This window comes from Cuculus canorus, chromosome 4, assembly GCF_017976375.1.
Source record: "Cuculus canorus isolate bCucCan1 chromosome 4, bCucCan1.pri, whole genome shotgun sequence".
NCBI lineage: Eukaryota > Metazoa > Chordata > Aves > Cuculiformes > Cuculidae > Cuculus > Cuculus canorus.
This window is the reverse complement of record NC_071404.1, coordinates 7,376,030-7,399,466: the sequence shown is the minus strand read 5'-3', so window position 1 is coordinate 7,399,466 and position 23,437 is coordinate 7,376,030. Positions and strand designations below refer to the sequence as shown.

Here is a 23,437-nt window from a genome sequence, read left to right as displayed (position 1 = left end):
CAGCCCAGGTGAGGGTTGTGGCACAGCTGGACTACGTGTCCCAGCATGCCACGCGACTACATCCCCGCCGACATCCCCTCATTCCGGCGCAAGGCACGCCGGGAGTTGTAGTCCCCAGCAGTTCCCATCGGGGGCGACAGGCGACAATCCAACGCACGACCTGGCTCCTCACCTGATCTCCTCGGCCGTATACATCCCGAAGGAGACTCCCACCAGCCGCCGCCACGGCACCACTTTTGGTGGCTTCATGATGCAGGAGCGATGTTCCCGAGCCGACCCCTTCTCTCTCCCTTCCGCCAGAACCACTGCGCCACGGGCAGCACCACGCGTGGTCGGAGGGCGGGGCTGGGCTGTACTATCACCGCGGAGGGGCAGCTTCCCCCCTCCCGCAGGAGTGGTACCGCCCTCCTTCCCAGAGCACACCACGAGGGTTCGGGCTGTACCATCACCGCGGAGGGGCAGCTTCCCCCCTCCCGCAGGAGTGGTACTGCCCTCTTTAGCAGAGCACGCGGGGCCGGGCGATACCATCGCTGCAGAAGGTTGGCCTCCCCCGCGCCGACAGAATGGTACCGCCCTCCTCCCCAGAGCGCACCGCGCGGGTGCGGGGATGGCGGCGGGGAGGTTCGGTGCTGGCTCCTGGCAGCAAGCGGTGTCGCTGAGCAGGCGGTGCTGCTTGCAGGGTGGGAGGAGAGAGCGCTACCGGTAAGGCTCTGCCGTGTCCTTAGTGCAGGGACGGGAAGGGCCCGGCGGAGGCACCGTGAAGGAGTCAGCGGAGGGGGTCAGGCCTGGGAGGGGAGGGCAAGGTGTGAGAGGGCGCGCGTGCGCAGTGCGCGTGCGCGCTGGTGTCTGCGGCCGCGTGCATGGCCGGAGTGGCGGGGTGGGAGAGCCCGTCTTGTAGGGCTTTCCTCTACTTTCGTGGAGCTGTGCGGCTTAGAGCCGTCCCTGGAGTGAATTTAAGCTGTTACAAGGGAGTTCTGGAGCCGAACCTCATGAAAAAGCTGATGAAGAGTTGAGGGTTGGAACTGGATGATCTTTAAGGTCGCTTTCAACCCAGACCGTTCTGTGAGTCCATGAAGGGGTTTTTGTTTCGTTCTGGAATCCTCAGCACTAGGAGGGCGTGGATCTGTTAGAGCGAGTCAAGAGGAGTCCACGAAGGTGGTCAGAGGATGAAGCACCTCCTATATGAGCATATGCTGAGAGTTCAGTTTAGAGAGAGGAGGCTGTGGGGAGACCTCATAGCAGCCTTTCAGTACTTTAGAGGGGCTCCAGGAAAGCTGGAGATGGGCTCCTTATGAGTCAGTGCAGGGATAGGACAAGGGTGAAGGTTTTAAACTGAAAGAGGGGAGATTAGTCTAGATAGATATTAGAAAGAAACTTTTTCCTATCAGGGTAGTGAGGCACTGGCACAGGTTTCCCAGAAAAGTCATGGATGGTGTCCCTGGAGGTGTTTAAGGCCAGGTTGGATGGGGCCTTGTGCAGCCTGGTCTAGTGGGAGGTGTCCCTGCCCATGGCAGGGGAGTTGGAACTGGATGATCTTTAAGGTTCATTCCAATCCAAGCCATTCTGTGGTTTTATGAAGAGAGCAGTTGTTTTCAGGGTACACCTGGGTTGAAGAGGTTGAGTTTCACTGGGTACTTTCCATAGGTAAAATATAACTCGCATCTGTTATGATAAAATCACACCTAGTATATTTATGTGACATATAGGAACAGCTAGACTTTTGCAGTATCTCTCTAAAGCACAGAGGTATGAATGCACGTTAACAAGCGTCTCCCTCGGGGTCAAGGTCAGTGTGGAAGCACATGTAAATGCTAAAGTTGTGGTAAGGTGTTAGTGTTAGATTTCTTCTTGAGGGGAAAAAAAGAAAAAAGCGTTTTCATATGAGCTTTAATTTGTGTTAAAAGCAGTAAAATAGGAACAATTTTAAGAAAGACTCGGAGTTGTGTCCTGAACTGAGTACAAAATAGCTGCTTTGTGATAAAGAGCAGAAAGAAGTTTATGTGGATTTTCTTCTACAGCTGTAGTTATGTGAGTGTGCTGTCTGCAGATCTGTAGAGACTGGGCATCTGGAACTAAACAGATCCAACTGTCCTGCGTCCCAGCTCAGGGACTTCTACTTGTGTAAACACTGTTCCAGTCTAAAATACTAAAGAAAAGGTACTACTTTGAGCTAGAGCCTGTCTCTGAAACATAAATTGTCTTTTCTGGTTTATGTTCAGGATTTTCTAAGATGCAATAATTCATGAGAACTATTTTAGAGCTATAGCAGCCCCCAAAATATAGGATTGCAAACTATATATAGTTTGATTTTCTTCATGCAACTTCTTGTCTCTTGGGTTTAGGACTTTAAGGGAAGCTTCAAATATGAGTTTCATTATAATAGTTTGGAGTTTGTAATAGTGCAACATGTCCAGTTACTTTTTACTGGTAACATTTTAATTTATTACATTTAGAACCTGTAGCACAGAATTGCATTAATATACTTTCACTGTATTAATGTGACTACTGTAAATTTAAAGTTGTTGTGGTTTACAGGTGCTCTTCAAGTACTACAGCTCTTGGAAAAACCGTGAACGATTCAGAAGGTATCATGTCTTAATTACTAGTTTCTTGCCTGTGTTGTTCTAATCTCCAAATGACATTGTGTGTCAGGAGATAAAGAAGAGATTGATGCCCTCTTTCCCCTTCTTGGATTGTTCTTTCCTCTTGTCTTTATTGTGCAGAGATTTTCTGGCTTAACTTGACCCTTCCTGCCAACCAGCTCTGTGCTCCAAGAGCATGAACTGAGTTATTCAGTGATGTGTCCCATTGCTCTTTGAAACAGAATAAGATATAAAATGAAAACAAGGAGTTTTCCATCTTAATCCTGGCAATTATCTTCATGTTCTTGCCTTTTTAAAGTGTTTCTTACCATGTTTCTGCTATGGACTTTATGAGAAATGTAGGCTGCATGTTCCCGTGCAGTGCATGGGAACAAGTTCCTGCCTGTCATGGAAGCATCAGCACAGAGGCAGTAGAAGTGCCTCTGCAGACTTTGCCTCTGAGGGTTGTAGTGAGGAGGTCTTATGTGCTCCAGTGCTTTATTAACAACCTCACCTGCTTCTTTTTGGTATTGCCCTTTTTCCCTCTGGATCCTTGGGGTGGAAGAAACTGAGCAGTTGGTGTCAGGCTGTCAGAGCAGAAGCCTGATTTGCTGCAGATTTCAGGCAGGCTGAACTGGAGGAGCCAACTGGGTAGAGATGGTAGGCTTTGACCTGGGGCCCTAAGAGGGCAGAAAGCAAGGGACTGGAAAGGATTGGGGCTCAAGTGAGAAGACACAGGATAAGGATGATTTCAGATGCTTGGGTGAGTAAATGGGTACAATCTCTTTGACATTTGTTTACCATGTGGCCCTGATCCTGCTTTGACATGAGACACTTAAGCTTCCCGATGGCTTTTTCTGTTACCATTGCAATAAATTGTGGCCTGTATTAGACTGTGGTTTTAAAAACCTTGCTTTAGTGCTTTCAGCTGCATCAGGTTAAAGGATTAGTTTTCATGAGGTTTTATTCTTGGGCATCTGCTTGTCTCTAATAACAATTTTAATGTTTTTCATAGTTACTTGCGAAGAAATTGTGCTCCCACGAAAGAAAACCTGGTGAGTGTTTACTGCTAGAATATCTCTTTACCTGAAAGAAAATCATTGTTAGACAGCTAAGTATAGTCTGTTCACCAAAGCTGAAAAACAAAATACAGGTTGCTGTATTCCTGATTTAATGTCCCACTAATGGCTTTCCTACTGACTGGGAGCTCTGGAAGTATTCTCGACTCTTACTGTCTGTGCAGAGTATGTGCACTGCGTTCCTGAACCTTTCATTTAAAAACACTTAAAGACTTGCATTTTTAAGCGTAGTTCTGTTTCTTTGTAAAAGATCGTATTCGCTAGAAATCTGTAAAATCAAGTTCCTTTGGTTGTCTGCGCACAGATTTGGGTTTTTTCAGCAAAATAAACTTAGCTATTGATAACTGGCTGCATAAATCCTGTTCAGAAATTACACAACTGAAGAAAAACTGGGTTTTTTGGGCAAAGCTGGGAAATTGCCTGACTGTGCAGCAAAACTGAGGTTTGTCAAATGGTGTCTACATGTAAACCTAAAGTAAGAACCGGAACACTTCGAGTGGGCTGTCCTTGTTTGCTTGAAGTGCAACCAAAGTCTTACGGATTGGCAGACGTAGCAGTCCTGAAATCTAGGTTAGGTTTAGTCTGATTTGGTTTTTTTCCTCTCAAGACTTGTCTTGGAGAGGAACTCATGTATCCAACCCTTGGAGAGGGGGTGGTCTTAAGGGGCTCTGAGAGAAGCATTCCAAGGAATTGTTTCTGCATCCCTTTCCTTGCAAATAGTATTTTCTAGTTGCAGCAAAACCTGTTCTTTCCTAGAACTGAAAATCCTTATAGCCAGGATAATCTTGTGCTTGTTCTCCATACAGTGTAATGCATAATGTTCAAAATCTGCAATGCAGTATTAATCAAAGTCTCTTTATGTTTAGGGATAAGCTAGCAGTTCTTCAAACTTTGGCTTCTACGGTAAACAGGGTAAGTAGATCATGGAAATATGTTCGAGTTGTCCAACTCGTGCAGTAGCCTTGCACTCTGGAGGCTCTCATTGTACTCTGGCCAGAAGTGAAAGATGAGTTTTGCATCCATTTTTTGCAGTGTTTTGGGGTTGGGTTTTTTTTATGCTCACCATGCTTTGCTGTATTTAAAACCTCGTTCTAGTGCTAAAAGAGAACTGCAGCTACTAATGAACACTGGAATACTTTGATAAGGCTTTTGCTAACATCAGGAGCAGGTTCCTTTAGTAGTTCATCTTTGCAATCCAGACTGCCTCTTCCCAATCTCAGTCCAGAAAACCAGACTTGTGAATAGTAATGAGTGTCTGCTCTATGCTGAGCAGCAACTATAAATGCTGTGATGCCGTTCTTTAATCCTGTCTGTCTTGAATTATGGAAGTTGAATCTGATCTTGCAAATCCTGTCAGCTCCTGTGAAACTGTTCCAATTGGGGTGCTACATGCTTCGCAGGGCTCTTATTGGTCACCCTTTTGTTGTCACTATGTTAGCCTGCATGTACGTGTGTATAATGGAAATTCTTCTTAAACTATTTCCAAATGGGCCAAACCCTTTTCACCAAGAGGAACTTTTGTAAAATGGGCATCGAGTGGTGGTTGTGATGGAAGTGTTCATTGTGTCTTGAATTCTGTGAGGCAGTGTGATGCCTACAGCACGCCTGTGTACTTATTTATGATAAATGTTTTAATCCTGGGTTCTACTTACTACAGGATCCTACTGCTGCTCATTATATGTTCCAGGATGACCCTTTCCTTCTCCCAAAAAATGCAACCAACGCTGTAAGTATTTCCTTTCAAATCTTGGATAGCTTCCCCCCTTCACTCCTTTCATGTTTGCAGGCTGGTTTATCAGTTCTGGCCAAGCCCTAGGAATTTTAATTGTATCACAGATCAGCCATTTGGTAACTTAGATCTATGTGGTAATAGTAGTGTTGAGATGCTAATGGAAGGGAGTCTTCCCTTGATGTGATCTTTGCATCATAGTAAAGAGCATGAAACTGAGGCAGGAGAAAGCAGAACTGGAAATAAGGGCAAGAAGGAACTATGGTGTGTGATGTTAATTAGAGAGTAGGGAGAGAAGACTGAGAGCTGAGATATGTTTTCGCAAATTGGTGATACATCTAGGAGAGAACTTCAGTCCCAGAAGTGCAAACCAGAAGTGAAGCCGCTGAGAAGGCAGCTATCAAATGTGAAGAGTTTTAAAAGAAACAGAAAAGGAGGATATGACTTTAGAACTTGAAAAAAAGTGGTGTATAGGAGTCAGATGATGCTTGGAATTGACAGTCAGAGAGAGGAACATCTGAGTGCCATAAATGTAGAAAGAGAGTTGGTTTTGAACTTCATCTAGTACTGCAGCATTTCAGATGTTTGGTATAGATCTTTGTCCTGTGTCTAAGTAACAAGGAAGTAAATCACAGTCTCATTTAAAGAATAGACATTCTTACATTAGCATAAATTCCGGAATGTTTATCTGGAATGATATCTCATGCCTGTGTTTTTACTAAGAGTTGAAAACAAAGCATGAGTTTAGTTTGATCCCATCTGAATGCTCAGTGCTATGAAAATTTTTTTCCTTGCTCTCAGCCTGCTAATGTCTGGTTTTCTTTATCATGTTCTCTCTCATTCCTATGCAGCGTCTGTTTTCGTTGTCAAAGGAGTCTGGGAGAAATGCTGCAAAATACATCATTCAGCATTTTCCTCAATATTTTGACAAGACGTTTGCAGAGCCCAACGTACCGGTAAGCTTTTTGCTTTTCATTTTGGTTACCGTTTGTCAGGTAGTGAAGTCAATTCTCAGACTGGTCCAAGCTAACATAAAAGGATAGTTTTCTTAACTGTTTTGCAGACAGCTGTGAAATCAGTGCTGTATGTCTGTTACATTTCTGAAGTGAACATTTTTCTTTGGGAATTCGATATCATATCAGGTTCTTTAGATAAAAGCAAGAAAATAAACGTTGTTTAGATGTTGACTTATTAGCATGAAAGTGGGTCCTTCACCGAAAGGGCTGCTGTTGTCAGTCTGGGAGGGTCAAGAGGTTATCAAAGCAGTGTACTGGGTGAAGAGTAAGGGTGCTCGGTTAGTGTTTCAGCAATGTTTAGGGTTTTGAGCTTGTGTCTAACTTGTGCTCTGCTTTTAGTGCTTGATGCCTGAGCTTCTTAAACCTCAGATTGAAGGAGTGAGTGAGGAAGCTCTAAAAGAGCGTATCCACCTCAGAAAGGTGAAAGATTCTGTGGACCTGTTTGATCAGCTCGTACAAGCAGGTATGTAGTCACCTGCCAGATTTTGTGGTAGAGCTCTGCTTAAGTTGTGCCACAAACATTTTAGGAACTGGCACAGGCTATAGAGACAGTTTCGTGACTGTCACTGCCTTTCACAACTGCCTGTCCTGATGAAGTGGTTCTTCAGAATTACTCGGCCCTCATCTTGTCTGACACCTGCTTTGGTGACGAGGAAGACAGATAATTTCTTGATCAAGCAGCAGGTGATCTGATGTTGAATTTTTTTTCTTTTCTTCCAAAGTATAACAACTATAATGCAGTAGAGCAGAGCCTGTTATGGGCAGTTGCTATGTGACTGGGGTGATACCTTTCTGTCAGCAAAGGCCCTTGTGCAATAGCGCGTTGGTTGGTATAAGATACATCTGTGGTGAGCGTTCTGCTGCAGTGTTGGACTGGTATGGTACACCAGCTGAGTGCCCCTTCTGTGGGCCTTCCTCAATAAATGAGTCTTTCTAGGTTCTTCCTCAATTTGAACCCTATCATTGTCATGGGTGAGTGAAAAGGAAGCAACAGGAAACTGCAACTGCACAACCTATGAAGGAGGAATATTTGCTGGGAAGACAAGACGTAAAGGAAATGATTCCATCAAATAGTTGTTTTCTTTTTTTTGGTTTTAAATCTGTTTCATAGGAAGGGAAACACACAAAGTGTTCTTCACAGCAAGGTGTACCTTAGAAGTAGTTATGAAAAGCAGTAGAAATCTCAGGTGTTGTGTTAGTCTTGTGCTGCTTCAGTTTTGGGTGTTGACTGCCACTTCCCTCTCCCACTTGCTCAGGAAAACTCTACCTTTTGGCTTCAATGGAGAAACAGCTACACTAGTTCAGTGTTAAAATTGTATCCTGCTATGAATGGTTTTGTGGAAGTATTGGTGTCACACCCAGGATATACAGACTTGCTAGAGAACACCTGTATGTTGAAGAGAACAAACTGGCATAACTGAGTGTTTGAAAGTTTTCTCCTTCGGATGTAGAATGGTGTTTTCTTTACTTTCTATGTAACTGCTGTACATTCTCATTTTGCGCAGGTACTCCTGTATCTCTGGAGACCACAAACAGCCTTTTGGATTTGTTATGCTTCTACGGAGATGAAGAATCAACTCCAGAAAAAAAGGAAGAAGAAAAAGAGGATTTGGAGGAACCAGAGGTATGAAAACACTGTTGATCTCTGTTTATTATTTCATATGTAGTGGGAGTAGATCAAGGTGATGTCAAGGTTTTTATATTGTGGCTGCCTGCCTGGAAGATAGTGTGAGGTGGGTCAGATGCAGTCAACATTCCCTAGAGATACAGCTATTATAAAAATCCTGTGTCTCACCGAGTAGCAAAAGTAGTATCTGTAATGCTGAACTTAGTAGCTGGAACCCTGTCCTGGCTTTAGTTCTACTGGACTGCGGTTAAATAACTGTTTCTCACTGACAGCCTTTGGTCTGCAAAGATGACCTCTAGTGTGTATCACCTGGTTAGTCTTCTTCCAGTCTGAACCTTGTTAACTAGATCTCAGTAAAGCTGAGGGCTCCTTGTGTGACCTCAGTGTCGCAGTGCAGGGTACAGTAGTAGATATGTTGCACAATACTTGTCTTTGGGAAGACTGCTGAGGGACAAAGGGTTTTACAGAGTATGGGCTGTAGTCTAATGATTCCCACCGACTCCACAAATACACACTATTTACATTGTTGATATGTTTAATAATATAAAGAGTACTCTTAGTATTCAGGAAGCAATAGCTAGATTAGGATAGAAATTCTTTTAATATAACCCATTAGAAAACACCTTCAGCAGCATAAAATTGCTGCTGAACTTCTGTGTTGTTCAGATCATGTCTTTTGATGTTTACTCATAACTTGGAACTCTTGAGAGACTTAATTCTGCAAAAATCTCTCCAGGCAAATGCATCAGAGAAGGCTCCAAAGAGACAATTCCAAAGAGGTTCACTGTTACCTGGCTCCAGATGGAGGTATGGAAAGCGTTGCCCATATTCCTGTATTCGGTGGGTTATGCATGTTTGCAAGTTACAAACAGCCTTCAGGACTTCTTAGCATCCCATATTCACAGGTGTTACTTCTTAAATACATCTGTGCTTACTAATCTTTCATAGTGCTGATGGAAATCTAGCAAGTGATTGTAGAATAGCTCGAAGTATCACAATATATCTGAATGTTAGCCCTTGGGAGTACAGCCCAGTATTTCATTCTACAGGTTGAATCCTTTTCCTGAAGGTGCCTTTTATTGAGTTCTTTAACATTCAGCTTGTTCATTGATTCCAGGGAGAACAACAATGCTGAAAGGATATTTAAGATAATGCCAGAGAGGAATGCACACTCCTATTGCACAATGATCCGTGGAATGGTGAAGGTAGTTGTCCATCAGTGCTGGGAGGACTTTTTTCACCTTGTGAAATCTCACATGGTCTTAGAGATTATTTATTTTTATTGATTTTTTTTGGTTTTTGTTTTTTTTCAGCATGGGGCTTCTGCTAAAGCTTATGACATGTACATGGACTTGCTGAATGAAAGACACAAGGGTAAGTGTCTCCTGGTTTTGACTTCTGGTCTTGTAAGTAGGTGCAACCGGTTGTTGGGTACGTGAATATTTGTTTCATGGCAATGATGATTGGCGCAGGGGTACGGACCTCAGCTGGATCGTGGGAGCTGAATGCAAGCTGGTTATTTCAGTGCAGCTGGCATGTGGCCGGCTCACTGGAAACAGGCTTGCATGAGACGTCGCCAAAAACTGAGCCATGTTAGAACAAGCTGTTTTCTGTAGAATATATTTGTCAGTTACAATGAATTATCTTGCATTTTCCAGCTGATGTGCACACCTTCAACGCACTGATTACAGCAGTCCCATATCTAAAGGAGAAGTTCTTAGAAAGATGGGAATTAGCCAAGGTAAGGAGCAGAGCATTAGAGGTGGAGAAAGGGGTAAGAGCGCAGAGGCCGTGTCTGCTTTATAAGTAGAATCTTGCAGTTCTTGGAAGGCTAAGAAGAACAGCTTTGTATGAAGATACTAGTATCTGCTGCAAAGGAAAGGCACAAGTTTAAACATACAGACTGTTGAGGAGTGGAAAATACAAAATCCTCGCACTTGCAGAATGGTTTGCCTTGTAACAGTATACCTGATCCAAGAACTGTCTGGACAGAAAGTAACCAAGAAATTATGCTGGGAGATAAGAACAATCAATGAAAACTCTTTGAATTGTAATTCATGGTGGTGTGATGGAAAGAGTTTTGAGGGGGAACATTAGAGGCCCCAGTTTTACTGACATAAGACCATGAAGGAAAAATAGTAGGTAAATTTATAAATGTCCTTGGTGTTCTACACACAGTTCTCCAAGGTCTAATCTGATGTAACTTTGTAGTATTTTTTTTTGGTCAAATTCATCAAAAATTAGATGGCACTCCCTTAAGTGATCAGTTGTGGTAGAGTCATTCGCTTGAAGGGGATGAAGAGCATTAGGTTGAGGAAATGCATGTATAGATAGATGTCTGAAAGTGGAACTGTGATCCATAACATGTGCAGCACCAAGGATTTTGGCTTTTTATTCAAGGTCTTCCTGAATCACATGGTTCAACAGGAAGTGCAACCAAACCTGCTAACTTTTAATGCTTTACTGAAGACTCTGAGAAGATGTGGTGGTGTAGGCAGAAGTGTGTCTTCATCGGTAATAAAGGAAATGGAAGCACTTGATATAGGTAAGAGGACCAGAATGTCTGTTCTATTCTACTGCAACCTCCAGAGTAGTTAACTTTACAGTTCAGCAGCGAACAACACAGTGATTCCTAGTTGCAGGGAAGAGCATCCTGGCCTAGTAGGAGGTTTCTGTACCCATGGCAGGGGGTGTGGAACTGGATGATCCTTAAGATCCCTTCCAACCCAAACCATTCCGTGATCCTAAGTCCAAGGCCTTGTGAGGAAAAAAGCATTTCTCACTGTGTTCTCGGCTTCACTGTTTATTTCCTTTTGCAAGAGAAATGAGAAATAAAAACATGTAAGTACTAAGCTGTGGACACTCAGCAAGCCAGTGCCTGATTTCAAATTGAATTGTCTCCAGTCTGTTCACTGTTAATTGCTAATTACAATATCGTGAGTGCTGTTGGTGATTCGGTCAAATAATGAAGCATTTTGATGCATTAGTCTTTCAGGTTAGGAGCATGTTTATCTTTGCATTTTTCCCATTTTGGTCAACACACGGGAGTGAAGGGATGCCATCCAGAGGGACCTTGACAAACTTGAGAGGCGGGCGTGTGAACCTCCTGAAGTACCACAGGGCCAAGCTGGGAAGGAGCTCTTTATCAGAGAGTGCAGGAATGAGATGAGGGATAGTGGTTTTAAGATGAAAGAGGGGAGATTTACATTAGATGTTGGGAAGAATTTTTTTTTCCTGTGAGGTTGGTGAGGCACTGATACAGGTTTCGCAGAGCATTCATGGCTGCCCCATCACTTGGGGTGTTCACGGCCAGGCTGGGTGAGGCTTTGAGCAACCTGTTCCAGTGGGAGGTGTCTCTGCCCGTGGCAGGGGCGTTGGAACTGGATGGGCTTTAAGGTCCCTTCCAAACCAAACCATTCTGTGATTCTCCATTGTTACCTCTGTCTAGTCAAGGAGAGGTGTGTGTACCCCGTTGGGGAGTGTTGTGGTCTGTTCGTGTTCTCAGCTGGATCTTTGCTGCAATATTGCTGCAGAAATAGTGAATAGTGTGAATATATATTTGCAGCAATTAGCTGTGTCTGTTAGCTTCCCATAGACCAGGGAGATTTACTTCACAAGCCACCCAAGCCAGTTCAGGTCTGTATATCTACATTTCTATAGAAAAAAAGCGTTTGATCTAGTTGATGGGTTTGATGGCAAATAAACATTGCAAAAATGGGGACTATCTGCACAACTAATTTGATATCTTGATAGTTTCATGAGCAGAATGGAAAAGTATTAGATTTATGAAATATTTTTGCTTTCAACATAAGAGCAGGGAAGCTTGGATATTTGCCCTATGGCAGTATGGTGCTTCAGCTGGTGATCTGCCCTTGCATCATCTCTCCCAGTTGTACATAGGTCTGGTGCAGTGTTAGGGTGGACGGGGAAAGAATTGACAGGGTAGATCTTCGCATGATGCCTGACTGGGAGGGCTGGAGACTGAATTAGAGCTTGACATAAAGCTCAGCCAAGAATGTTAAAGTAACTTCAGTATTTTTGCTTTTCAGAGCCTAGCCTTGCAACGTATGAACATCTCATCTCTATATTTTATAGAGGCGGTACGTGCAACATCAACCTGTACATCAATGTGCCCTGTTTAACAGTGCTTTAAATGCTTTCCAAATATGATGGGTGAAGGCAGTTGATTTATGGATTGAAAGACAACTTACCTATGCAACCTTAATGTTACCTGTGCAGTCTGATTCTGCTTGGATGAAAAAAAAGCTATAGAGTATCATAATCTCTAACAGGGAGGGAAGAGTCCTTGTGTTTCTGGAAAGAAAACCTATTTCCATTTGTGGCCACAAGTTGATAAAGCTAAAGAGGAAATGCTGCTCTGTCTCTTGGAGGCTGGATCCGACTACAACACATGTGAAGAATGAAATTCTTCATGGGGAAGAAATTGCACAGGGTTTCTGCTTTTATGCAGCCCGCTGTGCATTGAAGCCATTTTGAAATACAGCTGTGTTAGAAGGCAGGAGCCCAACTGTTGAAGACCCTTTAGCCAAAAATCTGTGGGCACAGGAAGAGAATAGACACAGTAGTCTAGAATAGACACGGTGTTAAAACAAATGTGGAGGAACTGCTCTGTGGGGTGTTTTTTTGTTTATAAATTGCATTACTTTTCCTAGTGCCACATACTGACAAACTTGAGGGCCTGTTATATTCCTTGCTAGAAAGTACTTTTATGTTTCTTAATCTGCTGTGTTGTGCTGTGGATTTCTGGCCATAGTGGGGCAAATTTTAGTGCAAATTAAATTGCAGCTGGTGCAGAACACTGCAAGTGGAAGCACAGAAAGGACAAACAAGTCTTGACACTTGTTTGGAATCGTGGTGCTTGTTTTCACTGTAGTGTATTTGCAGGCAGAGGCTTTTCACTAATGAAGTGCAGGGTACAACCAAGATGTGATTTTTGTTTGTCTGTTTGTCCTGCAGCTGATGTTTACCCATCAGGCATCTTTTCTGAGATACTGGATCATGTTGAAAATAGGAGCTTCACTCCCCAGGACCCTCATGACGGTATGGACTTCAAAATATCTGTCAAATCTGCATTGTTTAAGCTTGGATGAAAAGGTACCTAGGAAATATCAAGGAGTTCTGTCCCGCTAGAAAGAATGCATGCGGCTTGCTTATATGAGCACCTGTGTTTCGGAGACAAAAGGGACAGATTCAAATGCCAGGAAGGTGTGCTGTGCATTGGTGTGCTGGCTTCTGTGTAGAAGTAGGAGTGTGGCCTATGTGAACGAGTATTTGAGTCCCACGTGATAAGAACCACAAGGCTGTTTGCAAGACTAATTTAAGGAGGAACACCTAGCAGCTTCATGAAATTGCACAACTGGTGAACAGCTGGGTTCTGTTGTAGTGTGATGAGAGTTCCTGTTCTAGTTCTTCCTGTTCTTTTTCAGAAAACCTCATGGAATAAAACTTAATGCAAAACTGAAGCCTGGGTCTGTAGAAGGGGTAGTTTATGAACATCCCATGTCTCACTCACAGGCTCTTTGTGCCATCTGTATTTATACAACTTTGCCCTAGGATGTTCATAAGCCTTTTTGTACGTACAGAAGTCTATGAAACTTCAGTCTGAAGTTGAGTGTGGCAAAGCTGTGATGTGTACAACATGGTGTTAATGAAGTGTCAAAAGCCACTCTTGAGCAGCACACAGTACTATATATGATATGATGGATAAGCTGTTTTACTGCAGCAACCTTCTGCAAGCCAGTGAGGTCTGGGATTTGGTAGTTTAAAGGACACTGGTAGATTTGAGATGTTATGTTTGAGTGGCATATTAGGTTATCCAATCAGCCTTATTTTTGTGGTCCTTGGAAAGAAGCCTGGATATAGTCAGAAAGTTGTACACCTTTTTGCTTCTGTCCTGCTGTATGTGTTATGCTGTTCCTTGTAGTGGCTCTAAGCTGCTGCCAGATGCGTATACTAAACACCCAAATAACAAAAAAGTCTTCTCTGACTTAAAAGTATTCAATTAATTTATTATATCTTGCAAGGGAAAGGGAGATAAATTGTACATAATGGTTTTAAGTAAATTGCCTTACAGTTCTTCCCACCATTTTTGTACCCACAGCCAGCCACTCTTTCTGTTTCTGATCCATCCCGTGCCCTTAGGTTTCCTTCAGAAAACCAAAACACCTCTCCAAAGTTCTCACCACACAAATGAAATGAGCTACTGAGCAAGACAGCATATGTCTTTCCTCCCCGCTTTCTTTGCCTTCCTCAGACTGATGATGTCTCTGTACCACTTTGAAATGCCAGAAACCAGAGTCAAAGCCCCCCAAAACTGGAAGGAGATGTTTTCAGGGGGCAATTTTATGTCTTTGGGCAGCTCTGGTGTATGAAAGAGATGGGTAACCTGCCTCTGTTGCATGTATTCTTTTCCACCAGAGTTAATAGAGAAGGTGAGTGATGTGGCTGCCTTTTTTTATAGCCTACCAGTTATACATATAGTGCTGTATTGTATCAAACAAGAATGTATCTCCAAAATCTGTCTCCAAAAGCACAGCAGTATAGTTGTTTCCAGAACACTGGCTAGCAAAACTAAAACCACACCAAAGTCTACATATCCCTGCTACATCATCAAACAGAGCTGCAAGTTCAGCTTTCTAATGGAACATGTCCTGCCTGTCCTCAGAGAGGCTGGATTAATGAGCTGCTTTGTGGCTCCTTGATAGTCTGAGGCTAACAGACTCCATTTTCTCTCTTTCAGCCAACTTTTTTGCCAGTGCTATGCAAGTGGTAAGTACCTCTTCCCTGCCGTCAAAATTGGTCTGAGCTCTCCTGTTATGACCCCCTAATTTTCCTTTATTTGGCCTGTAATACCTCCACCTGTTTCAAAATCAGCCTGTGAGTTTTCCACCCTGTCATGCATGGTTTAACTCTTAATATATTTCTCTTTTTCACCTATATTCATCACTTCCTTTAACTTTCATCCATAATTGCACAGTTCTTTGTTTGACACCTTGTCAATGGGTAACTTGCATGCCGTGATGTGTGCATCCCTTAATGGAGGTGGCTGTGTAAGGCCCTGTGTTTTATGCCCTATCTCCTCCTGGTGACACTGCAGTGCTCAGATGGCCTCTGCACCAGGAGGAGTCATTAGAAAGCGCTCACGCACTGATAGAGTAACACATTTGTCTCAACTAAACAAAATGCCTTGGCAGTCACTGCATCCTCTTAAAAACATTTGCTGTCAGCTTATTACGTTTCATACCTTTGTGAAAGTCTCAGAGGGATGTATTCTGTATATTTGGCAGCTTTAAAATCTGATTGGTTTATTGCAGTGCTGTGATCTTAAGGATATCAAGCTTGCCTATCGGTTAAATAAGACAATAGAGAAAGGAGACAACTGGAAATTCTTGGACGTGGATCGGTTAAATGCCTACTGGTGAGTGAAGGGCAGCTTACATTCACCATCTTGTGTGTTGTCAAGTTGAATACAATCTAGGATTCAAACATTGTGCAGAAGGATGCTTTGAACATCAGTTACCTGGTTACTGTTACGTGTGTTTTGGGAATTGAGTCCCTCTTAAGAATGGTGATCGCTTAGGATTTTCAGTTTGTGGTCTTGCCTGAACTGAAATAAAGTGTCTTGGAGCAGCAGTTTATCTTAATTCTGATTCAGCAACTATACCAACCAGTTGTGTTTTCTACAGTCCTGTTGTCTGCTCAGGAGGTAACAACAAAATAGTGTGTTGGTCAGACCTAGTTCTCTGCATGGTCTTGTAGAAAGAGGCTGTGATGTAGCAGGTGTACTTAGGCACCAAACCCCACATAGTTGCACTATTTGACACTACAATCATAGCATCTGAAACATCTTTACCAATGGCGTTATGTGCTGCAGTCACGGAACGTGATTAAGTACTTGGAGCACACTGGCTTGAAGAAAAGCCTGTTTAGGCATTGGAACTAGAGATGCTCCAGTGAATTAATGTAAAATAATTACCATCAAAATGAACTCATTTAGCCTGTAAATAAATCAAGGGAAATTAATGGAAATTAATTTATTGGTTTACAGATATATCTCCTATGTAGCACACTGGATCAAGGTTGAAGGTTTGTATTGTGAACTTGCACAAGTAACCAGGTTGGTTTAGTTCTTAAAGTGATTCTTGAACAGAGGTTGCATTTAAGAGATTCGAATACCTCAAACCTGGTGTCAGGCAGGGAAATTGCATTGTTTAGAGATTTCAAAATGCAGCCGTCTGGCTCTTACTAATTCTGCCAATTATGCAATGTCAGTCTTCTCTCACAAAAAACACTACTGCCTTTTTAATTATGGAGTATTGCAGTCTGACATTTCCATGATCTGCAATACAGCTCTGATCCATCACTTGCTGGTGCTTCTGTATAGTTTGGTTGCTTTAATCAGTACTGAATTGGAACTTCTTCCTCTCCTGTAGGTCAAAATTCTTTTCATTGTTGTGTATGATGGAACAAATTGATGTTGTGTTGAAATGGTACAAAGAAATGTCCCTTTCGGTAAGTGTGTATCAGGGTAAGCAAGCTTCAAATCTTTAATGTGGAGAAATGGAACGGTTACAGTTTACTGAAGTCGTCCTCTTTCTTATCAGGTCTTCTATCCAACTCCTAAAAATATACTGGACCTCCTTCAAGCACTGGATGCAGCCAACCAGTTGGAAGCGATCCCTTCAGTCTGGGAAGGTTAGTGATAGCTACGTGGCTCTTTGGGCCGTTTGGTTGGTGAAAGTCAGGAGGAATGCAACGCAGGAAGTAGCTGGGAAACTTCTTAGCACTCGGAATAGCCATAAGATGCTTTGCTGTGAGAGACATTGTTCCTTAATGCAGTGGTAGGGCTGCTGTATATGTCAGCGTTTTGGAAAACTAAATGCTTACCAGAGAGTAATAGCCCAAGTTTAACTCATTTCAATTCTATGCCTGTTCTTTGCCACTTAAGAAGAGGAGATAAGAATGCAAATACTGGCTTTAACACACAGAAAATATCCTACTGTCACAATCACTGAGGGGGACAGGCATGTTCTTTAAGGGATCCTTTGCAGAATGATGACAATACTAAGTTGTAGTTACAATTAAAGCTTTATTTTGTTACAATTTTATGATTAGCTTAGCATAGGAATTAGACTAGCACAAGATTTCCGTAAGCAGAATCAGTTTCATACAATTTTATAAGCAGTGTATTAAGAATTCTACACCACCACTTAGAATTCTACACCACCACTTAGCTTATGGTTTCTAATCACTTGCACCCACTGCACATCAGGTTAAATCTTAATGATACAGCTTGGTTTGCTGTATCAACCTAAAAATCATCATCTAGCTTCAAAAACCATGAAACAATACAAGTCACCACTCAGTCCTCTGAGGAAGCAGATGACTGTGGAGATGTCCCTGACCACTGAGGGTCATGGGTCTCACTGCCCAGCAGCAGTTCAGCTCCAAGTTCCCACTTTGGACCTGTAACTACTTGATTTTATAGATGGTGCTCTGTGTCCTGTTCTCTTCCTGTTTCTGTCAGGATCATGAGCACCACCAGGCTGGCCAGGTGCCTAGGTCCTTGAAGGCCAGTAAGTTGGGGAATAAGTCAGCCTGGTGTCAGCTTGAGGTTGGCAGGGAGAGGAAGAAGAAATCTGTTCGGTTCATCTACTTGGTCCCCCTGATGACAGGAAAGAGAACTAATACGTGACCCACTCGGTCACAGAGAACGGCGTTAGTTATGCCATGTTCTCAGTAGTTAACAGCAGGGGGTACCAGTCACACCTACTAACTGCTGCCTTTCTCTAAACAGATATGAAACAGCTGGGCTTTAATAGGAGACGAGACCTGGTGGAAGAGCTCTTGTCTTTGATGAGCAGGGAGAAGCACCCTGAAGAGGTAAGGAAGCAGTTGTGGTTTAACCTCAGTAAGCAGCTAAGCACCACACAGCTGCTTGCTCAGTTGCCCTGGTGGGATGGGGAAGAGAACCAAAGTGGTAAAAGTGCAAAATCTCATGGGCTGAGAGAAAGACGATTTAATAAGAAAAGCTATATGCACAAGCAAAGCAAAATAAGGAATTCATTCACCACTTCCCATCAGCAGGCAGGTGTTCAGCCATCCCCAGGAAAGCAGGGCTCAATCATGTGTAATGGTTACTTGGAAAGACAAACACCGTCACTCTTGAATATCCCCCCCACCTTCCTTTTTCCTCTCCCTGCTTTCATTGCTGAGCATGATGCCACATGGTGTGGAATATCCCTTTGGTCAGTTGGGGTCAGCTGTCCCAGCCGTGTCCTCTCCCAGCTTCTTGTGCACCTCTAGCATTCACTTGCCCAGTGAGGGCAGTTGTCATGAGAGAAGTGAGAGGATTTTCTGCTGGTAACCACTGTTAATTCACAAATTTTAGTCATGTACAAGGCAGACCTTGTAGGATCTGCAGAAGCAATTGTACTGAAAAGGATATATTCATGCTAGAGTTTTTGGTATTAATTGCATAATCTTTTCACAGATTCAAGCGTCATTTGCTACGTGTGCTGAAGACATCAAAGCATCCCATGAGCAAACCGGGAGGGAGCAGGCCTCGTTGGAATGGACAGGCAGTGCATTGGGCCACGTCGCTCTGTTGTTTTCCAGGGCAGGAAGAACTCAGGATGCTTGGTACGTGTGTGGCTGTCGTGAGTTTCTGGTTTACTGACCCTAACTCAAGGCTTAATCACAGAAAACAGAAGCTAACAACTGTTGGAATGCTAGTGCAGAAGGGAGGGGATAAGTCCTGGTGGGAACCTGATGGGGTTTTTATTAACTTTATTGTTCATTCTTGTCACGAAGTTAGAGTAGTCCTCTTAAAAACAGTTTAGAAGTTATTGTAGCAACTGTTTTAGAGTATGACACAGCTGCTTCTGGCAAGAGAGGAGATTATTACTGCACTGAGCTCTCTGATCTACAGCTTCCCATTCCATTTTCTAGTTTTAAGAACTCTTTGGAATTCAAACTGCTGAGGAGATGAATTAAACTTAGGATTAACCCAAATTAAAAATCTAAAGAGAATAATTTTAGATCTCTTCAGAAGCTAGAATTTAAGCAGCATGCTCCTGCTGCTTAAAATATCTAGTCTCGAATTTAAGGTTCTGGGATATTTTCTGTTAAATACAGTTGCATTGATTTGTTGCGAACAAAGTGGCAGGCGCCCTTCTAGAAATACGTAATGTTTTAAAGTAAAGTTGCCACCAGCTGCACGGTTTTTCTGCATTACTTAAGATATCACTGATGTGTTTAACACAGAATGTTAGCTGTCACACATTCCATCTGTGAGAATATGGCATGGGATATGTTTCGCATCTGTGGGGAAGATGATTTCATGACATTAGCATGCCTTTGGTTCAATGGGGGCTTATCCAAGAGACTTAATACCTCTCTGTTCCTATGTTTTGTGGTGTTTGGTTTTTTTTATTGTGGTTTTCTTTTGAACAGGAACATGATGGAGCGTTTCAAGCAAATCAATAGGATTCCCACGTAAGTTACTTTTAGGTTCTGACTTCTAAGACTTCTAGGACCAAGTTTCCCCTTCGGCTGTGATTTTTGCATTTCTATTATAGCATCATAAAATGGTTTGGGTTGGGAGAGACCTCTAAAAGGTCATCTGGTCCTGTTACAACTGACAACAGTGCTCCATAACTTATTATTACTTCCAACCCCTGAGTGTCCCTGTGCACACGGGTGTTTGTTTATCCAGACAATCTGTTCTGAGACTTTTCTCAAAAAATGTTGAAAATTCAAAGAGGAGGTTTGAGTGGTTGATCATTGAGATCGTAGAGGCATTTGATTGGAAATGACCTTTGAGATCATTAAGTCCAAGTGTATCTGTCCACACCTAAACCATATCCCTGAGCACCCCATCTACCCATCTTCTAAACACTTCTGGGGATGGTGACTCTACCATCTCCCTGTACAGCCTCTGTCAGTGCCTGAGAACCCTTTCGGTGAAGAAATTTTTCCTGATGTCTAATCTGAATGTTTCCTGGCACAGTTTGAGGCAACTTGAGATGTCGTTGAGTGAAGGTCTGGGATGTGGAGAACAGTGCCACAGATGGACTGGGCAATAGAAACCCAGTCATAGCAGGACCATTGAGAGCATGGCATTTCCCGTGTGCTCAGAAACATTCTAATATGCTGTTAACCAAGCACAGGTGCTTCCAAAGTGTCTGGGTTTCTGAAGAGAAGTTTATCAACTCAAACCATAAATTATATGTTTTACCCTGTTTAGGCTACAACAGTGTGGTTTAATCAGGATTTTGGAATAGAAAACAACTTTTAAAGAATGGTAATGCGTGAAAAGAGAAAGACAAACCAAAACAAACAACTGTTTGATGCTCACAGAAACGAACACCTGAAATCTGCTGTTGGCTGTGGCTGTTTCATCAAGATCCATGCTGTTCCCCGTGGGTGTTTGTACCAGAGAAGGGGGGGTGGTACCAAACCTGCTGTGCCTGGCACTCTGTGCTTGCCCTGTTCTGCACACTCCCACTGCTGTGGCTGAAGAAGCCTTGATGCTATGCCAGAGCCCCTGTCTCCATTCGGGAAACATGGAAAGGAGAAAAATTCTCCTTCTGACATCATGACGTAGCAAATTGTTTGTGGATGCCACGGGTTATGAATGTGAAGGGAATTCTACTTGCTAGTAGTTTCCCTGCCATTCACCAAATGGAGCAGAAGCTCTTCTGGTCCCCCTCCTTCCCTTCTCTGCCAAACTCCCTCCAGCACCAGCTGTAAACTCTGACTCATTTCCCTCCTAAAGGCAAGAGAGGTGTTGCCAGCAGCATGACATGAAATGGAGCTGGCAGAGCAACTCCAAGACCCCATGGACAGCACAGAGCTTCTTGCAGCGAGACACCTTTCTTTGATTTAAAGTGCTGTTACACTCTTCCTGTACCACTGCCCAGCCACGTGAAGGAGAGCAAGGTCCTCATTTGGGGACTGTAAAGAGGGGCAGGTTATTCAGGCTGCTGCTAGGGTGGGTCCCTATCCTGAGCAGTGGGCAAAGCTCACCGCTTTTGTGCGAGGAGAAGTAGTGTTTTCTGCTGGGGTTCCAAGCACACCACATCAGTACAGAGTGAAGATTGATGTGAAAAATCCTGGCAGGAGCAGAACTGAGCTGAAAATCTCTTCTCGCTCTGTAAAGCACCTGCTCTAAGTCAATGGCCACTCTGGGGCTTCTCAACAGTCACTCCTTGCCTTTGCTTTTGCAGTGACCAGGTGATGGATGAGTTCTTGACCTGTGCTAAACAAACCAATTGCCCAGATGAGGCAATTAAACTGGTGAAGCTTGCAGTGTCCCTTGGTCTCCCTTCGTCTCAAAGGCTTAAAAGCAGAACGGAGAAGGAGTTTGAGCTCTCTGAAAAGCAGAAGTAAGTTGGAGTACTCTGTGTTACTGCTGATGGGGGTATGGGAGGAGTGCAATTCCTGTGGAAAGGCTTCTCTGCCAAGGCTGTTCTCACAATGTGCCTTTGTTTAGACTCGCACCCCCAGAATGGCCCCTCAGTTTTTGATCCCATGTTGTATCCGTGCTACCTAGGATGGAAGGTAACTTTCCATCAAGGGTTTAGCCTTACCCACTGCTCAGATCTGCTATCACCTTTCTTTCCCAGAACCTTTTCTCAGCTGGGTCTGGCACCTAAAACACTGATTGCAGGCTAATAAAAGCAGGGGGGCTGGTAAGGGATGGCCCTGCATGTGGCTCACAGATTTTGGGGCTCGTGGTCGACCTCACTAGCCACCGTACTTTGTTGCTGAGCTGATGTAACTCAGACTTGGACAATGGGCTTAGCCTCAAGGGACCACAGTTTGGAGCCAGCGGTCTGGTCCAAGGGAATGAATAAATACAAGTCCAGTTGGCCTACAGCTTTCTAGGGAACTGAAATAGTCCACTTTTCCACAAAGAGGTGGGTGTGCTTCCACTAAATGCTGAGTGTACTTGTCCTTTCAGGATAACAGGTATCAGACAGCCCATAACATTCTGTCAGAGGGGGGTTACCCTGGGTTGGATCTTTTTTCAAGCAAGTCACAACAGGTGACTGATGATTGGACTGTTTTACATCTGCAGGGAGACATTGGAGAGTATTAAGTCAGACAGTGACAGCAGCGACAGTGACGGCGACTAGCTGTCTCTCTTGCCTTCCTGTGGGGAAAATTGGGAGCAGCTGCTGCCTTGGCGCCAGGAGAGATGTGGAACTACTGAAAGGACAGCTTCTGGGAGGTGCTGCAGCACTGCCAAGTGCTCCAGAGCATTCTGATACAGGACCTGGTTGGCAACAGGACATTGTCCTCACTGGAGTGAACCCCGAGCTGTTCTGTTGAAACTTCTTGGTAACTTCAAACTCGGTGTTGGCTACAGCAGCCACGCCTTTCCACACCAGTACTTGCCTGAGCCGTCCCTTCTGGGCTGCTTAAACAGCTTGGCAGAGGTGCTGGAGGGCTGCAGCGTGCGCAGAGCTGCTTGCCGGAGGCTGCTCAGCAGATACAACACCTTGACAACTTGTGCAAAAGACTTCTCTTGGACCTTCTCCAGCATAAACCTGTGCCAGATTTAATTAACTTCCAGCCAACTTGAATGAACTACTTTAAGTTTACAATGTTTGTAAACACAGCAAGTAATGCTGTACTTGTCACCTGTGGTATCGTTCCTCATCCTTTTGGTGTTCAGGGACAGGTATTGGACTGTAGATGTTCAAAAGCTACATCTTGGCTTTTGTACAGCTGGAGGCTGTCTAATAAATGGCTGACTGTAAACACTGCTGTGTTCTGATAACCCCTGAGCAAAGCCTGTTGATTACGAAGCGCTGCTGTGGCTCTCAAAGAGTAAGTGAAGCTCCCACAGAACACAAATAAAGCTATCGAGGTGGCAGGTAAGACAGATGACTGTGCTGTTTTCTACCTTGCAGTTAACTGGCCCTCACCATCACGCTGCTGCTCTCAGCTTGTAGAGGCAGCTTGAATGGTATTTTGATGTAGTTACCTTGAGCAAGCACTGCAGACCTTGTTCCTGGAGGATTAAACCGTATTCCAGCGAAACAGTTAGCAGTGATTGTCTTTTTGCAAAATAAACCCTCGATGTGCACAATGCTGCAGGGTCGGGAAGGGTTCGCTGCTGTGGAAAGCACCTTGGGGATAATTCTATGGGTTTGGGAAGCAATAGCTGGTCCAGACAGAACAAACTACAGTTTACAGGCTCAAAGTCAAGTGTGCCTCATCAGACAGGAGTGGAAGGGCCGTGAAGCTGTTCAGAGGCGGTGTTTGCTCCAGAAAGCAGTTCCAGGCAGGTGTGGCTGCTGTGGGGTAGGTGGAAGCTGAAGGGCTTTCAGGGGTGGGGACTTGCACTTTGCTTGACTGAACCAACAAAAGTG

The 23,437-nt window shown here is 43.8% G+C and overlaps 2 protein-coding genes and 1 non-coding gene across 3 annotated transcripts in view; 2 read left to right on the top strand and 1 right to left on the bottom strand.

Moving 5' to 3' along the window:
* Positions 1–543, bottom strand: part of POLR1A (RNA polymerase I subunit A) — a 41,249-nt gene extending 40,706 nt beyond the window's left edge. The window contains exon 1 of the mRNA XM_009555996.2: positions 173–543. Within this exon, the coding sequence (XP_009554291.2) occupies positions 173–528 (356 nt within the window). The 5' untranslated portion in view covers positions 529–543. The remainder of the gene's footprint in view (positions 1–172) is intronic.
* Positions 544–592: 49 nt separating this feature from the next.
* PTCD3 (pentatricopeptide repeat domain 3) lies at positions 593–23,079 on the top strand. The gene is made up of 24 exons (XM_054064886.1): positions 593–702; positions 2,536–2,585; positions 3,598–3,637; positions 4,528–4,573; positions 5,319–5,387; positions 6,242–6,346; positions 6,746–6,869; positions 7,912–8,030; positions 8,770–8,840; positions 9,151–9,238; positions 9,347–9,407; positions 9,692–9,774; positions 10,434–10,578; positions 12,083–12,133; positions 13,011–13,094; positions 14,794–14,822; positions 15,368–15,471; positions 16,487–16,565; positions 16,658–16,748; positions 17,851–17,936; positions 18,547–18,695; positions 19,509–19,550; positions 21,284–21,442; positions 22,138–23,079. The coding sequence occupies exons 1-24, from the start codon at positions 608–610 to the stop codon at positions 22,193–22,195; spliced, it is 2,028 nt and encodes a 675-aa protein (XP_053920861.1). The 5' UTR covers positions 593–607; the 3' UTR covers positions 22,196–23,079.
* On the top strand, positions 9,484–9,625 carry LOC128852205 (small nucleolar RNA SNORD94). The gene has a single exon (XR_008449913.1). It is a non-coding gene; the product is annotated as a small nucleolar RNA SNORD94 (small nucleolar RNA).
* Positions 23,080–23,437: the final 358 nt, after the last annotated feature.